This window comes from Drechmeria coniospora, chromosome 01 (genome assembly GCF_001625195.1).
Source record: "Drechmeria coniospora strain ARSEF 6962 chromosome 01, whole genome shotgun sequence".
Lineage (NCBI taxonomy): Eukaryota > Fungi > Ascomycota > Sordariomycetes > Hypocreales > Ophiocordycipitaceae > Drechmeria > Drechmeria coniospora.
In genome coordinates, this window is record NC_054389.1 from 8,183,499 (window position 1) to 8,207,131 (window position 23,633).

General features: G+C 58.3%; 9 protein-coding genes across 9 annotated transcripts; 4 read left to right on the top strand and 5 right to left on the bottom strand.

Annotated features, from left to right (window-relative positions):
• Positions 1-240: 240 nt before the first annotated feature.
• On the top strand, positions 241-797 carry DCS_02150 (Mediator of RNA polymerase II transcription subunit 31; the record flags this gene model as incomplete). Its single annotated transcript, XM_040799479.1, has 2 exons — positions 241-378; positions 525-797. 2 exons carry the CDS (start codon positions 241-243, stop codon positions 795-797), a joined length of 411 nt encoding a protein of 136 aa, XP_040660362.1.
• A 297-nt stretch (positions 798-1,094) lies between these two features.
• Positions 1,095-4,012, top strand: DCS_02151 (uncharacterized protein; the record flags this gene model as incomplete). Its single annotated transcript, XM_040799480.1, has 5 exons — positions 1,095-1,377; positions 1,541-1,869; positions 2,665-2,905; positions 3,114-3,223; positions 3,281-4,012. 5 exons carry the CDS (start codon positions 1,095-1,097, stop codon positions 4,010-4,012), a joined length of 1,695 nt encoding a protein of 564 aa, XP_040660363.1.
• Positions 4,013-4,427: 415 nt separating this feature from the next.
• Positions 4,428-6,323, bottom strand: DCS_02152 (thaumatin family protein; the record flags this gene model as incomplete). The annotated part of the gene is made up of 4 exons (XM_040799481.1): positions 4,428-4,639; positions 4,696-5,251; positions 5,321-5,834; positions 6,232-6,323. 4 exons carry the CDS (start codon positions 6,321-6,323, stop codon positions 4,428-4,430), a joined length of 1,374 nt encoding a protein of 457 aa, XP_040660364.1.
• Positions 6,324-6,899: 576 nt separating this feature from the next.
• On the bottom strand, positions 6,900-9,378 carry DCS_02153 (Heat shock protein Hsp70; the record flags this gene model as incomplete). Its single annotated transcript, XM_040799482.1, has 4 exons — positions 6,900-7,099; positions 7,155-8,526; positions 8,654-8,758; positions 8,818-9,378. 4 exons carry the CDS (start codon positions 9,376-9,378, stop codon positions 6,900-6,902), a joined length of 2,238 nt encoding a protein of 745 aa, XP_040660365.1.
• An 85-nt stretch (positions 9,379-9,463) lies between these two features.
• DCS_02154 (uncharacterized protein) lies at positions 9,464-11,143 on the bottom strand (the record flags this gene model as incomplete). Its single annotated transcript, XM_040799483.1, has 3 exons — positions 9,464-9,928; positions 10,592-10,978; positions 11,132-11,143. 3 exons carry the CDS (start codon positions 11,141-11,143, stop codon positions 9,464-9,466), a joined length of 864 nt encoding a protein of 287 aa, XP_040660366.1.
• A 2,607-nt stretch (positions 11,144-13,750) lies between these two features.
• Positions 13,751-16,298, top strand: DCS_02155 (Hexokinase; the record flags this gene model as incomplete). Its single annotated transcript, XM_040799484.1, has 5 exons — positions 13,751-13,858; positions 14,175-14,487; positions 14,604-14,683; positions 14,754-16,137; positions 16,204-16,298. 5 exons carry the CDS (start codon positions 13,751-13,753, stop codon positions 16,296-16,298), a joined length of 1,980 nt encoding a protein of 659 aa, XP_040660367.1.
• A 325-nt stretch (positions 16,299-16,623) lies between these two features.
• Positions 16,624-17,739, bottom strand: DCS_02156 (Pre-mRNA-splicing factor cwc24; the record flags this gene model as incomplete). Its single annotated transcript, XM_040799485.1, has 1 exon — positions 16,624-17,739. One exon carries the CDS (start codon positions 17,737-17,739, stop codon positions 16,624-16,626), a length of 1,116 nt encoding a protein of 371 aa, XP_040660368.1.
• A 2,459-nt stretch (positions 17,740-20,198) lies between these two features.
• Positions 20,199-21,477, top strand: DCS_02157 (uncharacterized protein; the record flags this gene model as incomplete). The annotated part of the gene is made up of 2 exons (XM_040799486.1): positions 20,199-20,273; positions 20,425-21,477. The coding sequence occupies 2 exons, from the start codon at positions 20,199-20,201 to the stop codon at positions 21,475-21,477; spliced, it is 1,128 nt and encodes a 375-aa protein (XP_040660369.1).
• A 695-nt stretch (positions 21,478-22,172) lies between these two features.
• DCS_02158 (putative cyclophilin E) lies at positions 22,173-22,764 on the bottom strand (the record flags this gene model as incomplete). The annotated part of the gene is made up of 2 exons (XM_040799487.1): positions 22,173-22,628; positions 22,732-22,764. The coding sequence occupies 2 exons, from the start codon at positions 22,762-22,764 to the stop codon at positions 22,173-22,175; spliced, it is 489 nt and encodes a 162-aa protein (XP_040660370.1).
• Between the last annotated feature and the right edge of the window lie 869 nt (positions 22,765-23,633).

Genomic DNA, 23,633 nt, shown 5'->3' on the forward strand with positions numbered 1-23,633 from the left:
GTGCGCTCGCTCTGGTGGAGGCGGGCGGGTGGGTACGGAGGTAGACGGACCGCTGGGGACGAGCGTCGCCTGCCGTTGCCGCTTCGGATCGACCCCTTGCCTGCATGCTAATACCAGCCAACGTTTGTTTCCTCGCCGGCCGCTGCCAAACTTCGATCCATCCATCCGCCCACCACCTACCTCGTTCCATCACCGACTCGCCACTCGCTTGCTCGCCTCCAGACGTCCGCCGCCGCCGACATGATGGCGCAGCCGCCGCCGCCGCCGCCGCAGGACACTTCCGCGGCGTTGAGTGGCCCCCCGCCGCCAGCAGCCGGCACCGACAGCGACCAGGAGCCCATGTACGGCGGCTACACTCGCTTCGAGTTGGAGCTCGAGGTACGCCTCCGCCTCTCGTCCTCCCTCTCCTGGCCAAGGATCGACAGATGAGCGGCGCCCTCTCGCCTCGGGAACCTCTCGTCTGCCACGGCCAAGGCTGACTCTTTTCGAGTTCGATGCTGACGCGGGACCTGTGCTTCGTGTAGTTTGTTCAATCCCTTGCCAACCCGTACTACCTCAACCATCTCGCGTCGCAGAAGCTCCTCGGCCAACCCGCCTTCGTCGCCTATCTCGACTACCTGCAGTATTGGACGCGGCCGCCCTACCTGAAGTACCTGACGTACCCGGGACCTACGCTGCGCCATCTCGAGCTGCTGCAGCAGGAGCGCTTCCGGCAAGAGGTCATGAGTCCGGATCTTGTCCAGCGGCTGGTTCAGGAAGAGATGAAGGCGTCGGTGCAGTGGCATCGCGATCCATGAACGATGGAGTCATGCGTCGTCGATGACGACGGGCATCTCGGGCAGACAGGCAGCAGTCGATTGCTGCTTCCTCAATCACTCTCCCGCTCTCTTCTCCCCGGGAACGCTGGACAGGCTGGTACCGCCAGCGATGGGGTTGGACGATGCAACGATGCATTCGATATGACGTTCAAAGAGTATATCATGAGAAACAGGCTGCAAAGACCAGCTACGCAGGAATAAACTGCCCGAAGGAAAAAAGAGTCCGCCCAACGCCACGCGCCTCAGCCCCCCCAATCCGTGCCGTGAGATGCTGCTATGCCTGCCATCCATGCACCCCCGAAATTGCCAACGCCGGCCGGGTGCCGCTCAGTTTTCGCGCCACCGGTGGCCGCAGGTCATGCACTTGTAGAAGCTCGTCATGGGCTCGTCGGCACTGCGGATCTGGACTTGGAAGAAGGCGGCCTCGTCACCGTCGCAGCCATCGGCTGGGCATTGGACCCGACCCTTTTGCGCGTTGTCCCAGGCGCCGGGCCCGCCGAAGACGTCCTCCTTTTCCTTTCGCTCGTAGACGCGGCGCGAGAAGACGGGATCGGTGATGGTATGCTCGAACGGGCAAGTGCGGCACTCGAGACGATTGGTCCGCATGTTTGTCAGGGAGACGGTGAGGATGTTGGCGCAGTGAGGGCAGACTGCGTAGGAGGCAGGCCTGTTAGTTGCGAGCGGCGTTTCGCCAGGCGCCGGTCTGGGGTGACGACGTACAGAGCAGCATCGTAGCGGGTCGTGGGAGAAGGAGGAGGAGAAGGAGGAGGAGGAGGAGGAGGAGGAGGAGGAGAAGGAGGAGGAGAAGGAGGAGGAGAAGGAGGAGGAGAAGGAGGAGGAGAAGGAGGAGGAGAAGGAGGAGGAGGAAGAGGAAAAGGAAGAGAAGGAAGAAAGAAAAAAGAAGGAAGAGGAGGAGGAGGAAGAGGAGAAGAAAGAGGAGGAGGAAGAGGAAAAGGAAGAGGAGGAGGAAGAGGAAAAGGAAGAGAAGGAGGAAGAGGAAAAGGAAGAGGAGGAGGAAGAGGAAAAGGAAGAGGAGGAGGAAGTAGTGGTGGTGGATGATACACTTGCTTGCCTGCCTAGGCCTTTGGTGTTGCTAGAGTCGAGGCGGATAGACAAAAAATCATCACCAGTGCTAGTTTGGAGTAGTTGTATTACTAGAGGTGGATGATTCTGATAGGCACAATGGAATTGTACTGTATAGTGGGGTGGCAAAAGTGTCGATTCACTTTGTAGTGGTAGCGCTACCAAAATTGAATCGTCAATTTTGTCTAGCGCCTCTACGTGTACTGGACTGTGCTGTATGTACTGTACTTGCAGTAGTTTTAGGTACAACAACTTAGTACCTACCTTGGTATTGGTGGGGAGGGGAGACATTCCGGCGCTGACGTTACCCGCCTACCTCACTTAGGTACTTACTGTACGCACAACTACGGAGTACAACTACAGTACAGAGTACGGAGTACAGCACTTGCATTTCTACAGAGTACGGAGCACAGTAGCACAGAGTAATTACTGTACATGCGCAGAGTACTTGTAATACTATCAGTGTGCGTACAATATAAGTGCTTGTGCAAGTACTCAACACAGTGCTCCATACTCAAGTACATAGAGTGATATACCTGCAATAATGTGCTCCTCACCGTAGTATTAATGTTTTAATTACTCGTACAAGTATGCTCTGTACTTGGGTGAAGGAATCACCTAGTACTACAAGTACTTCTACATGTACTGTAAGTAGGTACTTGGATAGGAAGAAAGAATTGCTGTGCCTTAGCCCATTTCTTGTCCGGACTGGTCGATGATGGATGAAACACTCATCAAGAAACCAAATATTCCCCTGTTCCAGCAACTCCAGGAGAATATGCGTCAAGTTTTCGTGCTCGCATTTGCACCTGCCATGGAGGTTGGGGCTTCAACTGTATTTCACTGCCGATTTTCTACCGAAACTGTTGAGGCGAAGACTGTGACCATGACGCTATACATGTACGCTATAGTGCTTGCCTCTATTCTCCTCCATACTGTATCCGTACACCGCATTTGGTCTGCCGATGCCGCCAGCCCCTCCCCCACCATCCTGTCTGTACTCCGTACATAGTAATAGTATTACTTACTTGTAGTTCTCTAGGACGGACGACGGCCAATGACGGCCAGTTAGAGGGGGGGTGGGCTCTGACCTCCACGGCCCCTAACCATACAGTACTGCCCCAGCATCATATCAATCCCATCCCATCCCGTCACCAAGCAGTCCATACCGTTCCATCACATCGTACTAGACACGACGCGGACCGATCCCAGCTCTCGTCAACGCGGCCTCGAACCCATTCTCCGGTCCCGTCGCCCACCGCAAACGAGGCACCAGCGTCCTGCCGCCGGCAATCCCAATGGCCGCCGAGGAAGAGCATGAGGTGAGCCAGTGCCCCTTGGCAGACCACGCTCGTATGGTGCTCTGACGCCCGAACCAGGGCGCTTCCGTCCAGGAGCAGCTCGTCGAGGCCTGCCGCCGAAACAACGTCGATCTCCTCCGCGAAATCCTCGCCGACAGACCAGACGCCGAGATTACTCGCCTTCTGAACGCTACCACTACCGTGCTCGGCACTCACCTCTACCACGAGGCTGCCTCTCATGGTCACTGTACGACCTCCCCCCCCCCCTTTCTCTCGTCTCACCATGTGCTCGTGGCGAGTAAGAAAAAAAAACACCTTTGCCGGGAAAGCTGCAACGCTAACGTCGGCGCGCGACCATGTCTAGACGAGGTCATTGACTTCCTCCTCGACCAGCCCGACTTCGAGTGCGACCCAATCACCCGCATCGAGCGCGACACTCCCCTCCATACCGTCATCCGATGGCTCAACGCCGAGCCCCCCGCCCAGCAGCCGTTTGGTATAGCCCTGATCCAGATGATGCTCGAGGCCGGCTCCAACACACGGGTCCGCAACAAGGCTCGCCTCACACCCCTCCAGCTCGTCGACCCCGCCAACAAACCCCTCCGAGACCTCATCGAGAAACACGAGTACGCGAGCCAAAACGCTGGCGACTTCATCGAGCCTCATGACGCTCCCAAGAAGGCTGCGACGAACCTCTTCGACGTTGGCGGCCGTGACGCCCCCGACGACGATGCCGAATTCAGCGGCAGTGACGAGGAGGAGCGCGCAGAGTGGGAGCGCAGGAGAAGGGGCAAGAAGGGCAGGGCATAGGTCACACGACCTGTGCCGGCATCGTGCGCGGCCATGGCCGTGCCGACAAATGCATGCATGTACCCCCTGAGCAGTGACTCGGGCCAGTCGTTCCGGAGCATCCACCGTACGCAATGTGCGGCCACAAGAAGCGTATTAGAGTTGCGCACGACGTGCGAGCCAAAATAAAGAGTGCTAGGTAAGCAGCACACCATCTTGATGTTCGCAGGGGAGCTTCGGAGAATATGCCGTGTCAATTCTAGGTACTGTTGGCGCAGTTTGTCGTAGGCGTCGCCGCGTCTACCCATGCATCCATGCTACACCCGCCGTCGAACCGTGAAGATCATCTGCCTACTACCCCTTCCACGGCTCGGCCATCGACAGGGCGAACGGCTACTCACGTCCGCGCAGCGGGAGAGGAGGCGCCGACACGCATCTACTTCTCCTCCTGCTGCCGTGCCCTCATGGTGCAAGTAGCCACGAGATTATGGCCGTGGCGGTCATGAGCATCGCCATCACGGCGTCTGGCGTTTCCTCCCTTCTCGCCGCGCCGCTGCTGGCTTCCATGTAGGTCGTATTCTGCAGCCGCTTCATCGACAGCTCCGACGGCCTCCCGCCGCTGGCAATCTCCAGCAGCTCCTTGCCCAGCTTGCGCAGAATATCAGTCGAGCGCCCGGCTGGGCATAAAACGACCTCCCACCCACCTCCTTTGGGGATGATGAATGTCGATTTCTGGTCGTCGAACGCGAAGCTGTAGGCGTCGGGGCACACCGACTTGACCGACTTGCTGTAGAGCGACGGCTTGCAAATTTTGGGATCGTGGTACTTGCCCACGCAGCAGTCCTCGTCCGAATTTGTTGCCGCGCAAGCGCTCTTGCAGGGCGCAAAAGCCGGCCGTTGAACGTTGTCATCAGGATACGGATATACACCGTCCAAGGGCGCCGTCGGGGGAAAGGCAAGATTCGGCCACGGGCACCAGCTGCTGACGCTCTTATTCGTCTCATTCGGTTCCAGGGGCACTGGAAACGACGAATTGGTGTAAAAGGTGCCCGTGAGAGCTTTAGGGTACAGCCACCCGGTCGTTGCGATGCAGGCGCAGTTTGTCAGGTTGGGCGGAATGTACGACGTGTTCTTCGAAGGTATGTAGTTGATGCCCATCGGGATGTTGTAGCCGTCAACGAGCGAAATGTCGTAAAAGGTTTGCATGCCGATCACTCCACCAGCAAGATTGAACTCGGCCAGAGTCGCCGGTGGTGCTCCCTATCCCACCGTCAGTCGGTCGAGATTCGAAATCTCCCGCCGTTTCCTCGCTTGTTGGCATAGACTTACGCTGAACTCGCAGTCCAGCTTGGAGAAACAGTCCCCCGTTTTGCAGGCGCAAGAGTTGCCGTTGACCGTGCAATTCGTCCTCCCCCATACCCGACCTTGCCAGTCTGAGCTCACCCACAAGGTTCTGTTCGTGCCGGCGGCAAGTTCGAAGCCTCCGGTGCCGGGGCCGACGCCAGACTGCGTAGCCACCCCAGGCCAGATGGTGGTATCGCACTTGTTTGATACCATGAGCGGAACCTTGCTCTCCCCGTCCCCCGGCGGGCCACGTTTGGCCGGCAGGGGGTGTCTGGGATGTTTGACGAAATTGGCTTGCCAGCGGCGAGTGACGGCGGCGTCGTCAGCAGCGTCGCCCACAGCGTCGACAGCCGGGTTGGAAGTCAGCGATCCGAATGCGACGACGGCGATGAGGAGTCGACCGACGGAACAGCGTAATAGTGGCGTCTGGTCTCGAGGCCAGAGCGATAGGAACATTGTCTTGTCCAGCGCCAGCGGACGAGCTTCGCTTTCGTGGCTCCTAGAAGGGGTCTAGCAGGTGTGAGTCGGATGACGATGTCGAGCTGCCAGTATTTCAATGCCCTTCTTTCATGGCCCGGGACGAGATATGGAGAGTGAGAGAAGGATCGTAGGTGAACATGTGCGAGGATTCGTGAACCGCAGCGAGACATGAAATGTCTCTTGATCCGGGCGAGGCGTTGAGAAAATCGTCAGTGACAAAGGCCAGCAAGCCGTTGCTCGAGTTCCCGTCCCAACGCAGACTATCGGATCGTAGCGTCCGGATTATGATGAGGTGATCGGCGAGATGTCATGAGACGTCGTAGTAAGGGTGCAAACAGGTCGTGTTGACCAAAGCCGACTCAGCCGAGGACGTCGCCTCGCGGGAACATGGATGGTGCAGACGCAGAAGCCCATACACGTATGGTTTGCAGTTGGCCAACAGGTCAGGATCAAAAAGATGCTTCGTCAAGGATGTCGTGGTGGCCCTGCCAGCAGGAAAATGGCACATCGTGATAGGGAGAAAAGGCCAAGTTCGCTCGTCACGTCCACTTGTGACCACGTTCATCCAAGTCGCGCATGGTGCAGGAGCGATTAACTTCCGTCATTACCTGCTCTCGCTGAAGTTTCAAGTTACCAGTGCGACTGTGAACAAGGCTCCCGCCATCTCCGCCCCCTTACCTTGGATCCTATACGCGAGCAGAGACGGCCTCTGCAGAGTCGTCAAGCATACTTGGCACCAAGTGCTCCCATATCGACAAACCTGCGCCCAAGAAGAAACCGGGAAGCGCAATGTAAACGGAGGTCTCATTATCTTTCTATCGACATCCCCAATCATGATATTCTCGAACATAAATCATCTGAAACTGAAATAAAAAGACGTCACGGCTCGTCGTGTTTGAAGCGTACCCACGAGAATCGCACGCCGTCGCCGACATTCAACGCTGCCCAAGTAATCGTTCCTCCATGACCTGCATCCATCATCGTACCTTAGCAGACCAGCATCGCATCCAATGTTTTTTGTAGGTATCATGGTTGGCCCGAGTGAAAGCCAGAAATCAATACGCCATCCGCTCCGTCGATGCCATCACCTGAAGCGCGCGCGGCAGCGACCCATGACCTCGCCTTGACAGACCAGCTCGGCGCTGAACTCGGAGCCGTCGAGCGTCAGGTAGATGTCAAAGTACACGCGGTAGAAGGTGCCCTGTGGCGTGTCCATCCGTTCAAAGTCCTTTTCGAGGTTCTTGCGAGACAAGTCGGATGTGAGGGTGACGACCTCCTTGATTCCTTTGTGCACGTTAGCAACCGCACCGGCGCCATGTTCGGGCACGGCACGACTTACGAGGATCTTTGGTGTACTCGGGGCACACATCGTCGTCGCACGCATACAGGACGTCCTCGTACATGAGCGTCGCACCAGGGGCCACCTGTCGGAAGAAGGAGACCTTGACGGGCTCGCCATTCTTGACCTTCTGGCCCTTTTGCACGAAAATTTGTCGCGTAAACTTGCATCGGTCCTTGCCGTCGAGGGAAGGCACACGGTACGCCTCCGGATGGTATCCCTCCTTGAACGGCTGCAGCGTAGCCATGAGGTAGTGTCGACGGGCGACGCGGTGGGTGATGATCCTCTCCGTGATGCCGGCCGTGACGGCACCCTTGACGATGGCGGCGACCGAGTCCATGGGCCGGACAACCTTGGACTGAAACTGGGGGGGGACGTGGAGCTTGATCTGCTGGAACAGGTACTCGGACGCACCGAAGCCGCCGACGACGAGGATGTTCTGCAGCGTCCTGTTCTGCGCCTGGATGGCGATGATCTGATTACGCACGAGCTCGAGGATTCGGTTCACGACGGGCTCGAAACACTGCAGGATCTCCTCGTTCGTAAAGGTCATGTAGCCCTCCTCGATGCCGGCCTCGGGGAACTCGGCCTCGATGCCGACGTCGACGGCCCACTTCTGTCCGTTGTTGCGGAAGTCGGCCTTGATCCTGTTCTCAAAGTCCATGATGCACTTTGCGTAGACACGTCCGGCCGTCTTGGAGCCGTCGGGCAGCTTCATCTTGCGGATTTTGGTCCGCAGGATGTTGCTAAAGTTTCGGTTCAGCGCCGTGGAGCCGCAGGAGTCTCCGGACCCTGCCGTGCACTCGGCCACGGTGAACGGGTTCTCCTCCTCGACTTCGTACGCGATCAAGTCCACGGTACCGCCGCCGCAGTCGACAATCAGCACAGCGTCGTGCACCTTGAGGTTGAGCAGGCCCGTCTTGGAGCAGAACAGGGCGGCGGCTTCGGGTTCGGAGACGAGGGTGAGCCGGTTGTCGTTTTCGTCGCGGAGGAAGCCAGCCTGGATGGCCGCGGCTCGGGTGGCGGCCTTGCCGGCGTCGTTCCAGATGGCGGGCACCGTCAAGTAATACCGGATGTTGCGCTCCTCTCGGTTAAAGACCTCGCCCAGCGTCTTCTGCAGCGCCGATCGCATGGCCTGGCGGAGCTTGAAGAGGTAGTCGGCCGCGACGTCAATTTCGGACTTGCCCGGGGGCAGCGGGGGCAGGTTGATGGGGTCGATGTAGGTGTTGCCGCTGAGCATCAGCTGCAGCTTGAACCACTCCACCTTTTGCACGCCTGGCTTCGGGTAGCCCGTGGGCGCCAGGGCGTCGGCGATGTCGGGTCCCCAACCGACCACCTTTTGATACTGATCGTAGTAGAGAACGGTGGGGATCTACGAGACTCCAAGTCAGCTGTGGCCGTCCTTCTGGATCGTAGTGAAGGGAGGGGTAGGGGTAGGGGTTGGGGTTGGGGTTTTGGGGGGGGGGGGGGGGGGAGGAGGCGTGGAGAACGTGGCCAACCTTTTGCTTGGTGTAGGAACCGGCACCCGGCCACTCGGAGATGATATCTTCCTTGGCCTCGTTGTTGGTCGCAAAGGCGAAGGCGACTCCGGAAAAGGTGGTGCCCTGCGATATGTCAGCCGAGAGGTTTCGATCCGCCGTCTCTTCGGAGGGGGTTCCCTGACAAAATCGATGCCGACAATCAGCTGGGCCTTGCTCTTGCTAGCACCCTCGACCTCGGCGGCGGCGACGCTGTTTCGCTGGAACTGCTGGGCAATGGGGCCACCCTGCGGCGGACCGCCTGAGGGATATCCGGCCTGTCCGCCGAAGCCCGGGGGTGCGCCTTGGGGCGGAGGACCGCCCATCTGCTGAGGCGGTCCTTGGCCCATGGGAGCCATCGAGGGTGGGTAGCCCATGGGAGTGCTCGTGTTGATCGGGGGTGGTCCTCCGGCCATCTGGCTCGGGGGAGTGCGATTGGGGACACCTTGGTGAGGGCTGGCGCGATCCAGAGGCGGCGGGTAGTTGGCCGAGTAGCTGGGCGGGCGGTTGCCGCCGGCGTTGGGGTGGTTCATGGGGAGACTGGTTGACGACGACGAAGCGCCGGGACGGGGGATTTGGTGTTGCGGTGCTGAGCCGGGCGGAGGAGGGGTGCTGGAGGAGGGTACCCCGTCGACGGTCTGAATGCTGGCGGCTGATTTGCGTTTCCCGAACCCGAAGCCTTTGAGGCGAGAGTTCATAGAGCTCATGTGGAAGCGAGGAGGATGCGAAAAAAAGGAGCACAGGTCGAGACAAAAAATCGGCCTGGGCTAGGTTGGGACTGGGGACTAGGGACTAGGGACTGGGACCCAAGCGTGGGAGAGCGTCGGAAGAGGAGAGCGGGCTTGGCCTGGCCTGGCCTGGTCCGCCGAGGGCAGAGGGCAGAGGGCAGCGAGCGGACTGGACCGGAGAGACGAAACTTCCTAGCGACTTCCAACAGGTAGGCTTGGGCTCGCTGCTGGCCTGGGCTAAGCGACTAGAGGCAAAGTCGTGAGGGGGGGGGGGGCGGGCTCTGATTTGGGATTGTGGCTGAGAGCTGATGTTGGCCACCACGGCTGACGGGTGAAGAAGCAGCACGGTCCGGTAGGTAGGAGGATAAGGAAATATACGTCTGCGCGGGCGGGAGCGGAGGGGGGGGCTCGAGGTCTGGTTTGTGCGGTGCGCCGCCAAAAACGAGAGCGGAAGAGAACGAGTGAATGGCGGAGGCGCAATTATTGTTTTTGGTCGACGATGGATGGCGGCTTGTGAATGTGCGGCTGACTAGCAGAAGTTAGTAGTCGGAAAGGAGTTGAATGGCGGGGCAGCATAAGGCAACCTGCCTCCTACTACCTACCTAGTAAGTACCGGCTAGTCAGTCGCGTTGCCGTTGTGCGTTGCCACCACTCACACGCACTAACAGCCTTCCGGGTAGCACGTAGGTGGGAAATGTTAAACGGCAGGCCTCCCAGCTCGTTAGTTGCGTGTACCTGGCTCCTAGCAGGTACATGCGAGGTAGGTATTACCTCGGTGGTCGTCGGAGTACTGTACAGTAGAGGCAGCCTCAGGTGGGCGGGCTAGTAAGTACCTACTACATTGGGCAGTACCTTGGTTATTGGATTTGCTCTCGGGAACAAGGCAGACCGATTGGCTTCCAGCCTCGTCATTGACATGTTTGCCGCTGCCGTCGTGTCCTCAGCTACCGTCGGTATAAATATTTAATTAGCACCGAGGGCCTCTCGAGGGCATCCCTCGCATTCTCGTTTGTCACAGACGAGGGCTGCTGCGGTTCGACGTCGTGGTCAATGCCAGCGGCGGCGGTGGCAGAGGCAGGCACAACGACCGATAGACCGACGGATTTGCGGAGTACGAATATGTCAATTGATAATACCGGGATGAAGGTGACTGCTGCATATGCAACAATGCCATTCGAGTGCTTGCACCTACATGCATCCATCCATCCACATGCAGAGCAAAGAGGAAGCCGTGACGTGGCGGGCGGCTAGAATGCACGGTCTCGAACCTGAAACGCGGCAAAACGGCGAAAGATGCCTGTACGTCTTCGTTCGCATCGGTATTATCGGGGGCGTAAAGAATAGCGATGCCCGTGTTGCGACGGAGCAGAGGCACGTAGATGGACGGCATCAAATCGCCACCTGAACGGCCTGTCGCAATGGATAGTTGATATGGCAATGCAGAGTCGGGCATTTCGGCCGACTTCCTTCCCAAAGGCGACATCAAGGCTGAGGCGGGGTTGACGTGGCGGGGATGTCGCTGCAGCCAGCTTGCTTCCGAGGTTTGCTTCGCTCCAGGGGCAACCCCATCGAAGACGTACTATTTATTGTTCAGCAGCAAGAGAGTGCAGCAGTCCCTCCTTGTCGCTGTTGGATGGGTCATGGTCGATGGCAGTAATGCAGCACTTTTCTGCGATTCTTGGGGACTCCAAGACGGCAGCACGGCGCCCCTGTAGAGTATCTACAAAGGTACCTCATCATACATTCTGGTATTTTGCTGTTGCGTCTCTGCATCGTTGGCCAGACATCTAGATGATCCGCATCGCCTGCTGGCGGGCTGCGTTCTATCGATCAGTGCATGGCGTCGCAGGCAAGTCACAAATACCACGCCATCCGAAGATACAAATCGCGATTACTCCGCATACATGTACATATGCGGGCATGAGGTCGAATTCTTGTCGCGTGAGAGTGAATGCCAACTGGCAACTTGGAACATCGATTGACGATTACAGGCGCCTCTTGAACGCTGTGGGGAGGTTCTGGTGGTGTGCGTGCCCCACTATAAGGCAAAGCGGCACTTTCGACCAAGGCTGGGTGAGCCCTGCAGTTTGCAGGTCCTCCGGGGCTGTCGAGGCAAGCTTGTTCTGACAGGTGCACACACAATTGCCACACTAACGCATGTGCACCGTATACTCCGTACTTGAAGGTGTATTGCATGCAATACACGCGAAGGCGAATGCAACGCAGAGCCGGGGCTGCTTGAAGGGCCAGTCATATGGAGCGAGCACTTTGGGGGCCATTGAAGACCAGTGACACCGACCCATCACCATGCCCTTACCCGGGGCGCGGTACATGCGCAATACTCCGTGGGCTCCGCCTACAAGTACGGAATACGAGCATCGAGGCATAAGTATATTAGTACTCATCAGCAGCACCGCACGATACGCCAACCTGTGGCCGTCGTCGGAACATTAAGTACTAGGTATGAATCTGCGGGGTGCGACGCGCACCGACACTGTTCATGCTTGTCATGCAGAGAAACCAGCGCAGCTGGTACGGTTGAACGGCTGCTGGAATAATAATACCTAGGGCCCGATGAAGCCCATTTACAATGCTCCATGCATTTATGTGCTTATGAATGCATGCGCAATAGGTATTCCGACGGCATGCCGTACCTACCAAGTTGAGGAGTAATACTCCATAGACATACTCCGTACTGAGTATTAATACAGTATGCGCTTTCTTGCTTACCGCTTTTCGGTACAATTTCTGTATGTACCGAGTACCTGTACATTTCTGCATGCACCGAGTACCTGTACAGAGTAATTACTATTAGTACTCAGTATTATTAGTAGGCAATCGCATAACGTCGCTTCCATCCATGAATTAGTACGTACCCAGAACTGACCTTGCTTACATGTATATTACTTGCGTCCTGAGCATGCACAGTGCAAGTACACTCGGGCAAGAGCTTGATGCTTTTTATGAATGTTAAATTCAAGTCCGGAGTATTATTACCCAAGCAAGTGGTGCACATCAGAAATGCCAACCGCGCATTTCCATTTGGCGAGCGAGTTGCCGCAGTCGGACCTATTGTGGCCACTCTGCCTGGTTCCCCATGGGCCAGCGTGCAGGGGTTCGTCGGCACGCCATGCTTTTTCATGCACAATGACACGACAAATCTGGGACAGATCTGAACAAGCGTCATGGGCACTGTCGGTTGAGAATGGCTTCGACTGACGACGCGCAGAGGGGAAACGCTCCGTCGACAATTGGCCTCGTGTATGCCCTGCCGTGGCCTGCGGGTAGGTTCCTACCAGTACTTAAGTACTTGTGCTCCACAGCAATCCAGGTGTACTCAAGTACTTACTTTCTTACATGCAATTATGTAGGTACTTATGTACTCGGTACCTCAGGGTACCTGTCGATATCACCTGGCACTGGCAGGATGTGCTTATCTGTGCATGCGCAGTGGTGCTACTCCGTACCGTACTCGCAGTTGATGGCCCCAGCTTGGTTGGTTCCTACCCAATTTACGACCAATACACTGTACTGTACATCACACCTCGTAACCGTACCAGGAAAGAATAAGCCAGGCTGGCCAAAAGCTACATTTTCCACCCGTCCTTTGCGCGGCCGAGATGCAAGTGCTGTGCCGATCAACGGCATCCGGGCAGTGACGCGAGGGACACCCACACCACCTCAGGAAGGGCGCCTCCCTGCTACCTCCATCGATCCATTCGTCCATCTCCGAGCAGCGGCATCGTCCCGTACCGCCGGGAGCGTGCCTGGTCGGGCGACAATCGCCGACGCTCTCTTCGAGCCTGCCTTCAGACGGGACCCCCGCGTGCGGCCAGTGAGCGCCGACGACTGAAGCCTGGCGACGGATAGCGGAAGACTGATGACGAAGCGTGGGACGACGTGAAGGACTCGGCACCTTGGCCGGCGCGATCGACAACGTCTCTCGACATCATCACCCCGACATTGGCCATCGAGACGTGTCGTCGGGGCAGGTGAGTTGATTCCAGGACGCACCTTCACCTAGCCGAACAGCACGAGGGGTGGTAGGTACGTCCTCCGTCGTACCCGTACCCCGTACCCCGTACCTCATACTGCACAACCACGCCTACCTGTGCTCCGTACACCTACTTCTTAAGTACAGTACACCTACTTACTACTGCTGGTGTGCGTGGAATTAGGGCCTGCCTCCATCGGATTGCTCTTGGAGCTTGACTCTCCACGGCCCCCCTAGAACAGTCAGTCGCTGGAACGGAACGCTCGACGACCCAGCAAGGCACCGACCCGACGTCGCCTGCGCTGCTTTGGCGTTTCGGGGGCCCGCCGCCTGCGGCGAAATGGGGAGTGAAAGGACATGGCCAAAGCCAAAGCCAGATGCCGCACGAGGTGGCCACTCCGTCGACCTCGCATCCTGCCGTTCGCCGTCGTGGCCGCTGCAGCAACGGTCCTCGCTCTCGCTCTCGTACGTTGCACCCTGCCAACCCTGCACCCCTCCTCCCCGCCGCTTCTGTTCTTCCATCCTTGGACCTTGGGCCTGGGACCTTGACGAAACTCAAATCCTGCATCAGCAGACGTCCGTCTGGCAAAAAGCTCCAACAAGCCACCGAAAACTGGGGGCGCCAAGGACACCAACTCGGCCATTCTCCATACTCCAAGACCCCGCCAAAGCCCCAGCCGCCCCCATGATGCTTGCTCCTCATTGGCAACCCGGCGCCGCTGCCATCACTTCCCTTTGTCGTTCCATCGGCAGCCCACCCCGCTAACATGTACCCCGACAGTTTGTGCTGCAGCTCCCGCTCCCGGCGCCCGTCGACTTCTTCTCCCACTCGTTCTCTCACGACCGTTCCCGTTCCCGTTCCCATCATCCTTACTTCTCCAGGCCACCGTATGTCCCGGCTGCGCGCCTCGAGCCTGCATCTGATATTTGCTTGAAGCCAACTCCCTTTCCGTTTCCCATCTCGAACATTCCGCTCGCCGCCTCCCACCCCCTCACCATGGCTCTCGCGGCCGAGACGACCCGCGTGGTCTCGCTCTTCGACTTTTCCGACGCTGACGTCAACGCTCACGTCCAAGAATTTTTGCGCCAGATGAGTTCGTCACCCGCCCGACCTTTCCGCCTCCACCCTGCCGTCTTTCTCTCTTGCTCCCCTGCTCCCCTACGCCCGCGTAGTTTGGCCCATCGATCGCTCACGCTCACGTGCTCGCAGGCGAAGGGCTGAAGAGGGACGGCACGAGCATCAGCCAGATCCCGACCTACGTCACCGGCGTCCCCGATGGCACCGAAAAGGTAATGGCACCCGCCGCTCCGTCCCGGCTCGCACCCTCGACCGCTCGCTGACGGCCGTTCCCCTCGGCAGGGCCTCTACCTGGCCGTCGATCTCGGCGGAACCAACTTTCGCGTCTGTTCCGTCATGCTCAACGGAGACACGACCTTCAACCTCACCTACAACAAAGTCGCCATCCCCAAGGATCTCATGGTCGCCAAGACGTCCCGGGAGCTGTTCGCCTTCCTCGCCAAGCAGATCGAGCTCTTCCTGCGGGAGCACCACGCCGACCACTTCGAGAGCAGCACCCGCCGCCGGCACACGGCCAGCACCCCGCAGGGCTACCGGGATGAGCACATCTTCCGCCTCGGCTTCACCTTCAGCTTCCCCGTCAAGCAGCTCGGCATCAACAAGGGCAAGCTCATCCGGTGGACAAAGGGCTTCGACATCCCCGACGCCATCGGCAAGGACGTCTGCGCCCTGCTCCAGGCCGAGATCGACAGGCTGCGCCTGCCCGTCAAGGTCGCCGCTCTCGTCAACGACACGGTCGGAACGCTCATGGCGCGCTCCTACACGTCGACGGGAAAGCACCGCTCCATCCTCGGCGGCATCTTCGGCACCGGCACCAACGGAGCCTACATCGAGAAGACGAAAAACATCACGAAGCCGATCGAGGGCCAGTACGACACCACGACGGGCGAGATGGTCGTCAACACGGAGTGGGGCTCCTTCGACAACCAGCTCAACGTCCTTCCCTCGACCCCCTGGGACCGCGCGCTTGACGGCTCGAGCGTCAACCCGGGCATCCAGATGTTCGAGAAGCGCGTGTCGGGCATGTTCCTCGGCGAGATTGTCCGCCTGGCCGTCCTGGACATGATGAAGAACGACGAGGTGTCCCTCTTCAAGGACATCGACTCGAGCTTCAACGACTGGAGGACGACGACCAACATCAGCTCCGAGTCGGGCGTCCTCCGGGCCTGGGGCCTCGACAGCGCCATCCTGTCGGTGGCCGCCTCCGACAACAGCCCCGAGCTGTCGACGCTGCGTCAGGAGCTGGAGAACAACCTTCACGTGTACAACCCGTCCTTGGAGGATGCGCAGTCCTTCAAGGCCGTGGCCAACGCCGTCGTGCGACGTGCCGCGAGGCTGTCGGCCGTGGCCATCGGCGCCGTCGCCCTGCAATCCGGCAAGCTTGACGACCCGGAGGAAGAGGTCCTGGACATCGGCGTCGACGGCAGCCTCGTCGAGCACTACCCCTTCTTCCGCGACATGATCTACGAGGCGCTGGTCGCCGTCGACGGCATCGGCCCCGAAGGCGCCAAGAAGATTCGCATCGGCATCGCCAAGGACGGCAGCGGCGTCGGCGCCGCCCTCATCGCCCTCGTCGCGCAACGCATGGAGAAGCCCGGCGATTTCCTGGCCGATCTGCGCGGCGACATCAAGCGCAGCCTGGACGCGATGCAAGCCAACAACGCCAGTAGGTTCCACCCGACGCGAAGAATGAAACGCATGACATGACGCTGACGTTGCTCGCCGCGCAAAGTTGACGAACCATCCATGTCGACGACTGCGCTCGTCGTCGGCGGCCTCATCGGTGTTGCCGCCATCGCCGCCATCTGGTACAACAGGCAACGGTGACGGCTCGAGCGGGTGTGTGGGCATCCCCATTGACTTCGCAGCGTCTGTACTTGGTAACGGTGTACATGTAGTATCGTCAAAGCTACCTGGTATGTGGTAGGCATCGATCTGCCAATGGCGTACTGTAAAATGGAACGGGACTTGTGTTTCTAGCACATGGAGTAGCCGTTGATCTTGTCGAGGTCTAGGTCTCTTTGCGTTTTCTTCCAATGATGTCATAACTCTGGTACATGATACACATGGGTGGCTAGCCGCTCTATGCTCTACTCCCAATCGCTTTCCCATTCCATCCTCCGACACTCTGCACGCGCTCTGGCCAAGGTGGTTAGGTGTGGAACGCTGCTGCAGGGTAGGACCGGTCTCTCTTTTTCCTTGGCGCCGCGCTCACTTTGGATGTGACGTCCAACAACGGCTCGCTGCCCATCTTCCGGACTAGGGAACGCGATCTCGGCGTCATGTCGGACGGGAGATCGTTCCACTCCGTCGCCGCTCGCTGATTCTGGTACGACTTGCCGCGGGTCGGGCCCCGGGGCGGCGCGGGCGCGAGAAAGTTGCTTTGCAAAGGGGGGGCGCTGGCCGGCGGTGACGGAAGGTTTACGACATCCACCGTCGTGCTCGGCATCACCGACCGCGCCGAGAGCGGCGGAGATGGCTGAGGAAGTGAGCTCAGAACCGAGGCGCCGGCGTCGCGGTGGACGAGCCAGGCGGTGCTTGGCCGCAGCTTGGGATAGTACGCCTGCACCGGCGGCTCCTGACGGCGAAATCCTCGGCCTTCGTACCAGAGAAGGGCCTCTTCGTTCTCGGTCCAGACGTGGGCCGTGACGGTGCGGACGTTGAGCTTCGGGTCCGTCACGGCCGTCGCCACGACGTTTTCGAGTGCCGCGTTGATGAGGCCCATCTTCCGGAAGGGGGAGAGGAGACACAGCGACTGGATGTACAGGTTGTGAGGGACCTGCTGAGAGTCGCCGACAGGGCCTGGGCGTTGCCGGTTCAGCAGGGCGGGCTCGACGCGGCAAACGACGCCGCCGACAACCTTGGGCTCCTCGCCATCGTGCGCCCAGGTGATGACGCGGGAGAACCGGCCGGACTCGGCGGGGTTGACGGCTCGGAGATAGAAGGAGTCGGGGTAGGCGATGGGCAGGAGAAGGGCGTTGATGCGGCGCAGGGCGTTGACGTCTGCGCTCGTCATGGTGCGGATCGAAGCTTCGCGAGGCATGTTTTCGGGCGGCGGCGGGATCGGTTCGTCGACTGAGGGAAGCGGCGTCCGGGCCGGGGAATTCGACGAAGACGCGTCCTTGGATGACGTTGCGTCCTTCTCCTGCTCCTGTGGTCGCGGCAAGGTCGACGGCGGAGAAACGTACTTTGGCCCTTGGGTCTGGAAGAAGGACCGGATCGATGATTGGGCCGCTGGCGGTGGCGCCTTGGTGGTGGGTAGAGACATGGCGACAGGAAACGAAGGATAGGAAGAGGAATAGGAGGATGAAGGTAAGAGATGGAAGTCGTGGAGAGGGCCGGCGAGGAATAGGGAACCAGGGGACGAAGGGGGGCCGACCTTGTAATCACAGGCAACGCCGTTGATGTGGCAGAGACGGATGCGGCAATCCTGCAAGGTACTGATGGCCCGGGATCTGGCATTGACTTAGTGCGTGTGCGGAGTATTAATACTGTACACCTACCTGGTACGGTACTGTAAGTACTGTAAGTACTGTAAGTAACCCAAGTACTGTACTTGCAATACGGAGTAGGTCATCCGTACCTGGTACAACAGCGAATGTACAGATCGGTGTCTGCACTAGACAAGAAGGCTACCGGATACATGGTAGTACATGGGAATGGAAGGGCTTGTGTACCTGCCTTGGTGCGAACTGTTACCTGCTTGTGGTACCATCTCCCTGCTCCTCTGTACTGGTACCTCCCTAGTGTACCTAGTACACAGATCATAACTGAGTACTCCGTACTCCGTACCAAGTACAATTTACTGTACGTACTAGAGCTACTAACCTAACCTAGTAATTAGTTCTCCGTAGGTACTAGGTATGTACGGAGTATGTGCATGTACTTACAGTATTACTCCAAGAACTAACTTCAATGTATCCCTGGCCACTTTGGGTTTGTGGGTTTGGTGGACACTTATTGGCCGATTAAGAGCGTATCTGTCCGTACGGGGAACCTGTATATTTGAACGTAAGTATTATTATACGTATTCTGATGGGGATAAAAATGAAGACGTCATTGGTAAGTGAGGAGCTCTCGAACATCACGTACGCAAACCGTAGGTTTGTGGCCGCCGTGCAGCTGGTGGACTTGACGCTCAAATACCGCAACATCTACTAGGACTACCTCCAGGGACATGCGTAGCTCAGAACTAGTGAGTCCTAGTACCTTGGTAGTAGAGATGGTAGCAAGGCCTAAGCCTACATGTCTTTTCGTACTGCTGTACTCGCAGCATACCATGGTGGTACAGGTAGGTATGCAACCTACAGTAGATGCCTAGCAGGCACACAAAGGGCGTAGTAATACCTGTCAGGGCAGCTAATTACAGCATGGGCACTGTAGGGACTAGGGGGCACTGCGAGGTGTGCCACCAACATTCTGAGTCTCCCAGGGACCACCAGCGAAAGTACTCCATACTGCTGTTAACACTTACCATACATGCCCGCTGGTTGTTGAAGTCTCCAACAAATGCTCCTTTGGACGCAAGAATCAGGCACCGATACGCCATCTTGACTGCCAAAGGCCGCTTGGATCGGACGTCCGGCGGCTACATTGGCCGCAAGACGAATACGCCTGTCGTTCCCACCGCTGCAAGCCCAACCGGTGCAGGCGCAGCAAGCACATACAGCACATGTACCTCGCATCAGTAGGGGCTCGCGCCCTTTGGAGACGACACCGGGAGCCCTTCCATTTCCATGTCCGAGCGAGCAATTGCTTCTGACCCTCGCATCGAAACGGTCGCTCACCCACCGTTCGGACAAACGCAGGCTCGCCTTGGCCCCCTGCGTCCTCGTCCATCGCACTTTCTGCCCTGACCTTGCTGATCGGTGGCCGACGTCTATATCCCTCGTTGCCTGCAAGCCGAACAGCAAGGTTCCATTGCTCATCCATCTGCTGCCCAACCGTTGCACCCATCGCGTTCGTTTTTCACACATTGCATCGTCGGCCGTCCCGTCACAACGCTGATACAAAGCTTGTCGTGTTGCACCTTACGGCTGAGCTGCAGCAGCGTGCACTTGACGACCACATCACACATCACGGCCATTCCCCTCCCCCCGCGTCACTTTGTCAACCCCTCGACTGCCGCTACTCCCTCACACACGCACACACACACGCACACACACACGCACGCACACGCACACACACGCACACACGCACACACACACACACACACTGTCTCTCTCTCTCTCTCTCTGTGTCTCTTTTTCGCTCTATTTTTCTCTCTCTTTCTCTCTTTCTCTCTCTTTCTCTCTTTCTCTCTTTCGCTCTCTCTATCTCTGCTCTTTTTCTGCTCCTTTTTCTTCTTTCTTTTTTTCCCTTTCCGAGCCGAATGAAAGGACCTCGTACGAGTGGTGTCATCGTCGACTTCGCCCATTTGCTGCCGGCCGGCCTATTCCCCTCCACATTTCTCCTCCACACACCACACCCACACCACACCCACTGCTGGCCGCAAAAACCCACACCCTTAACTCGCTGTATCCACAAGCTGGCCAGTCGCAGGCCGTGGCTTGCCAGATTTCCCCGGCTGATACCGTCCGATAATTCCACCCTGTCACTCGGGTCTGGTCGGCACCAGCAGCACCACACGACTCCCGTCACACACAGGGTCGTCGGTAGCATCAGCCTCTCGCCATCCCGGGCATCTTTTTTCGGTCCCGGGAGGCAGCCTTTCGGACGGCCGCGAAGATGGCCATGAATTCCACCACGGGGCGGGCCGGCATCATCCGCGCCCACGACGACGCCTCGAGCTTGGACAAGCTGGTACGTCTCTGCCTCGGCGGCCCCTTGAACGCTCGACGCTCCATCCTCGATGCTCGACGAGCGAGCCGGAGCATGGGAGGCCCATGGGAGGGCCGCCGTTCTCTTTGGGCGACGGACAATTGGCCACTGCTAACCCTCGTTCCCGCCGCAGACGCACGCCGTTCTCGACGACGTCCTCTACAACGTCCTCTCCGACCTGATGCTGAAGTCGCACCGCGAAGAAAAGACGTCGAGGGCGAACACGGCGGCGATACGAGTCGAGAAACTGGCCTCGGATGCCTCCGACAGCTCGACGCCCGACTCGAAAGACGACATCCGAATCGTCACGGACGCGGCCATCTACGAGGATGGCAAGGTTCTCCTCCAAGGCAACCCTCTGGTGACGACCAAGGAAGTCCTCTGTCCCAAGTGCCACCTGCCACGGCTGCTCTACCCCACCGAAGGCAAGGGCTCTCGGAAACCGGACCCGGCCGTCATCTACTGCAAGAAGCACCCCTACATAGACAAGCCCGGATGCGACATCTACGGCCAGAGCTGGGTCGCCCCGGGACCGGGACGGGGGAAGAAGAAGAAGGACGTGGAGAAGAAGGACGGGACCGACTCGCCCATGCCGGAGCAGCGCCCGCCCAACGTGCTGGCCTTCCCCTCGGCCACGTGCAGCAAGTGCAAGCGCTGCATTCTCGTGACGCGACTGAACAACCACATGGGATGGTGCATCGGCAACAGCGGACGGAATGCGAGCCGCGCGGCGGCGCAGAAGATCACCAACGGCGGCGGCTCGCAGCACGACTCGACGCCGCCATCGTCTCAGAAAGCGACGCCCGTTCCGGCTTCGCGGGCCTCGAGTCCGAGGAAACGCGACGCTAGCGACGACGACGGCGACTCGGACAACAGCCACAGGAAGAAGAAGCTCAAGGGCGTCAGCAGCGTGACGAAAAAGGTCATCATCAAGGCCAAGCCGAATCTGAAGAAGGAGAAGAAGGGGGCCTCGCTCCTGAGCCGGGAGCAGAAGGTCGCCTACCCGGACGTGCCGAGCCTCGCGTCGGCCAAGGGGACGCCCAAGATGACGCCCAAGGACGGAAGCCCGCTGAAGAAGGTCAAGGCGGCCAAGGCTGCCACGAGCTCGCCGACGTCCAAGAACGGCCGGGAGGCCGATCGCAGATCGGACTCGTCGGGCGCCCCCTCGTCGCCGTCCGCCAAATAACGACGTGGGCCTCGGAGCCTTGGCTTCCCATTCAGTCACGGCTCGGCATGTGTTGTGCACGCCGCCAAGCGCATGCGTGGCACCGACACCGGAAGCACAACCTTCATCCATGACCGACCCTGGCCCAGTCGGGATTGGATGCGAGAGGCGGGATCGATGGCCACCCCTGCAGGGCGCCGGCCGTCGACTCTGTCCCTGTTCAGTTCTCTCACAAAATCTCTGTGTGTATTATTTCAGCATCCACAGCATTGGACGAGCGGCCGGCTTTGGCTACATAGGAGAGAGGGAGGGGAGTGGAGCGGAGGAGAGCGGATGCAGATGCAGATGCAGATGCAAATGCAAATGCAAATGCAGCGGTGGATAGAGTGGGAGAATAGAGGGGGGGTAGGAGGGGGTAGGGAGGGGGGACGGGAAGGGGGAGGGGACCATGGCATCCGCGGATGGCGGCAACAGGTCCACGGCGTCCGGAGTGCCATAACTTTCTTTGATTTAGACGACGCCGAGCGTGTACGACAATGACATGCCGAATAGTTCTTGATGTTACCCCTCGTCCGTTCCGTTGCCGCTGCTGACCAGCGACACGGGAGGAAAAGGGCAACCACCGCCTCTCCCGCTCCCTCTCCCGTTCCGCTCGGTTACGGCTGCATCCAATGATGCGAGTTTGATGCGACAGAACAGTTGGTCCATGGTCTCCATTACAAATCGTGTCCACCCTCTTGCACGCGAGCGCCCACTATCTTAACCTCCTCCACAGGCCTATCTTCAGCCCCGGTTGGGACCAGCCCCATCCGCTTGACGGTGCTCATCCCCTGCTTGACTCTGCCGAATATCGTGTGCTTGCCATCGAGCCAGGGGGTCGGAGCGAGTGTGATGAAGAATTGGGAGCCATTGGTGTTGGGCCCCGCATTCGCCATGCTGAGGACGCCAGCGCCGGTGTGCTTGAGGGCCGGGTCGATCTCGTCGTCAAACTTGTCGCCGTAGATGGAGGCGCCGCCGCGACCGGTGCCCGTGGGATCGCCCCCTTGGATCATGAAGTCGGGGATGATGCGGTGGAAGATTGTGGAGGTGTAGTAACCGCGGCGGACGAGGGTGGAAAAGTTGCTGCACGTCTTGGGCGCGTGCGAGGTGTAGAGCTCAACGGTGATGGGCCCCTGGAGCACGTTGGACGGCGGATGTTAGATGACCATGCTTGCGTGTTCACGGGCCGGGAGGGGTTTCTGTGCGGTGATGGATCGGGAAGAGGATGGCGGTTACCATTGTGGTGTCTAGGACGATTTCGGTCGTCATCGTGGGCGTTTCTGGTCCCGACGGACGGGTGGTGAAGCTCGAGAGCAAGTGGGATGTAGGAATGGAGGGACGAGGCTGAAGAAGTGCGCTTGCAGTGTGCAAACACAGCGAGCCGCGGACGACGTCATTGGCTGGCTAGGTGCGGCAATCAGGAACCAGCAAGGCTTCGTGTGCAGGCCAGGGTGTTACCAGCACAGCAAATAAGTACTTGAAAATTATTAATACGTACTTGAGTAGTACTTATTAGTACAGTACTCCGTACTATTACGAAGCAATACTTGGAACGCAACACAGCATTGTTCAGTAGCGAATGAAGTACAAACAAGTACACGTACAGTAATACTGAGTACAGTACGAAGTACAAGTGTTCGTATTAAGTTCTCCGTTCAAGTACAAAGTAAGTAAGTACTTGTAAGTTGTAAGTGCTCCGTACTAAGTTACTTGTAAGTTGTACCCCGTAATAACACTTACAAAGTATTACTCCGCTAGGTTCCAGTTAGTAATAATGCCGTACTCCGTACTAAGGTACATACAACCACTGAAACGTCGAAGAAGCGTGTGTTCCGTGCTCCGTATTGAATGGGTTTACTTTGTATTGTACATGATAAATATATGGCACTTGAACGGACGAGAGCACCTACCTCCAAGTATGTGTAGAGATATGTAGATTCAGTACTTGTAACTAACTGCCTATTTCTCGCATCGCAATGGCTGTAGGCCTGGCTGCCTGGAGACGGGTACTGATGCGCCATGGCGAAATTCGGATTGGTTAGGCGCTTGTACAGGTACAAGTTGGTGACTTGGTGTACTTATATGGAAACGCCCAAGTACTTACTGGTACTTATTTACAAAGTACTCCGGACACCTGC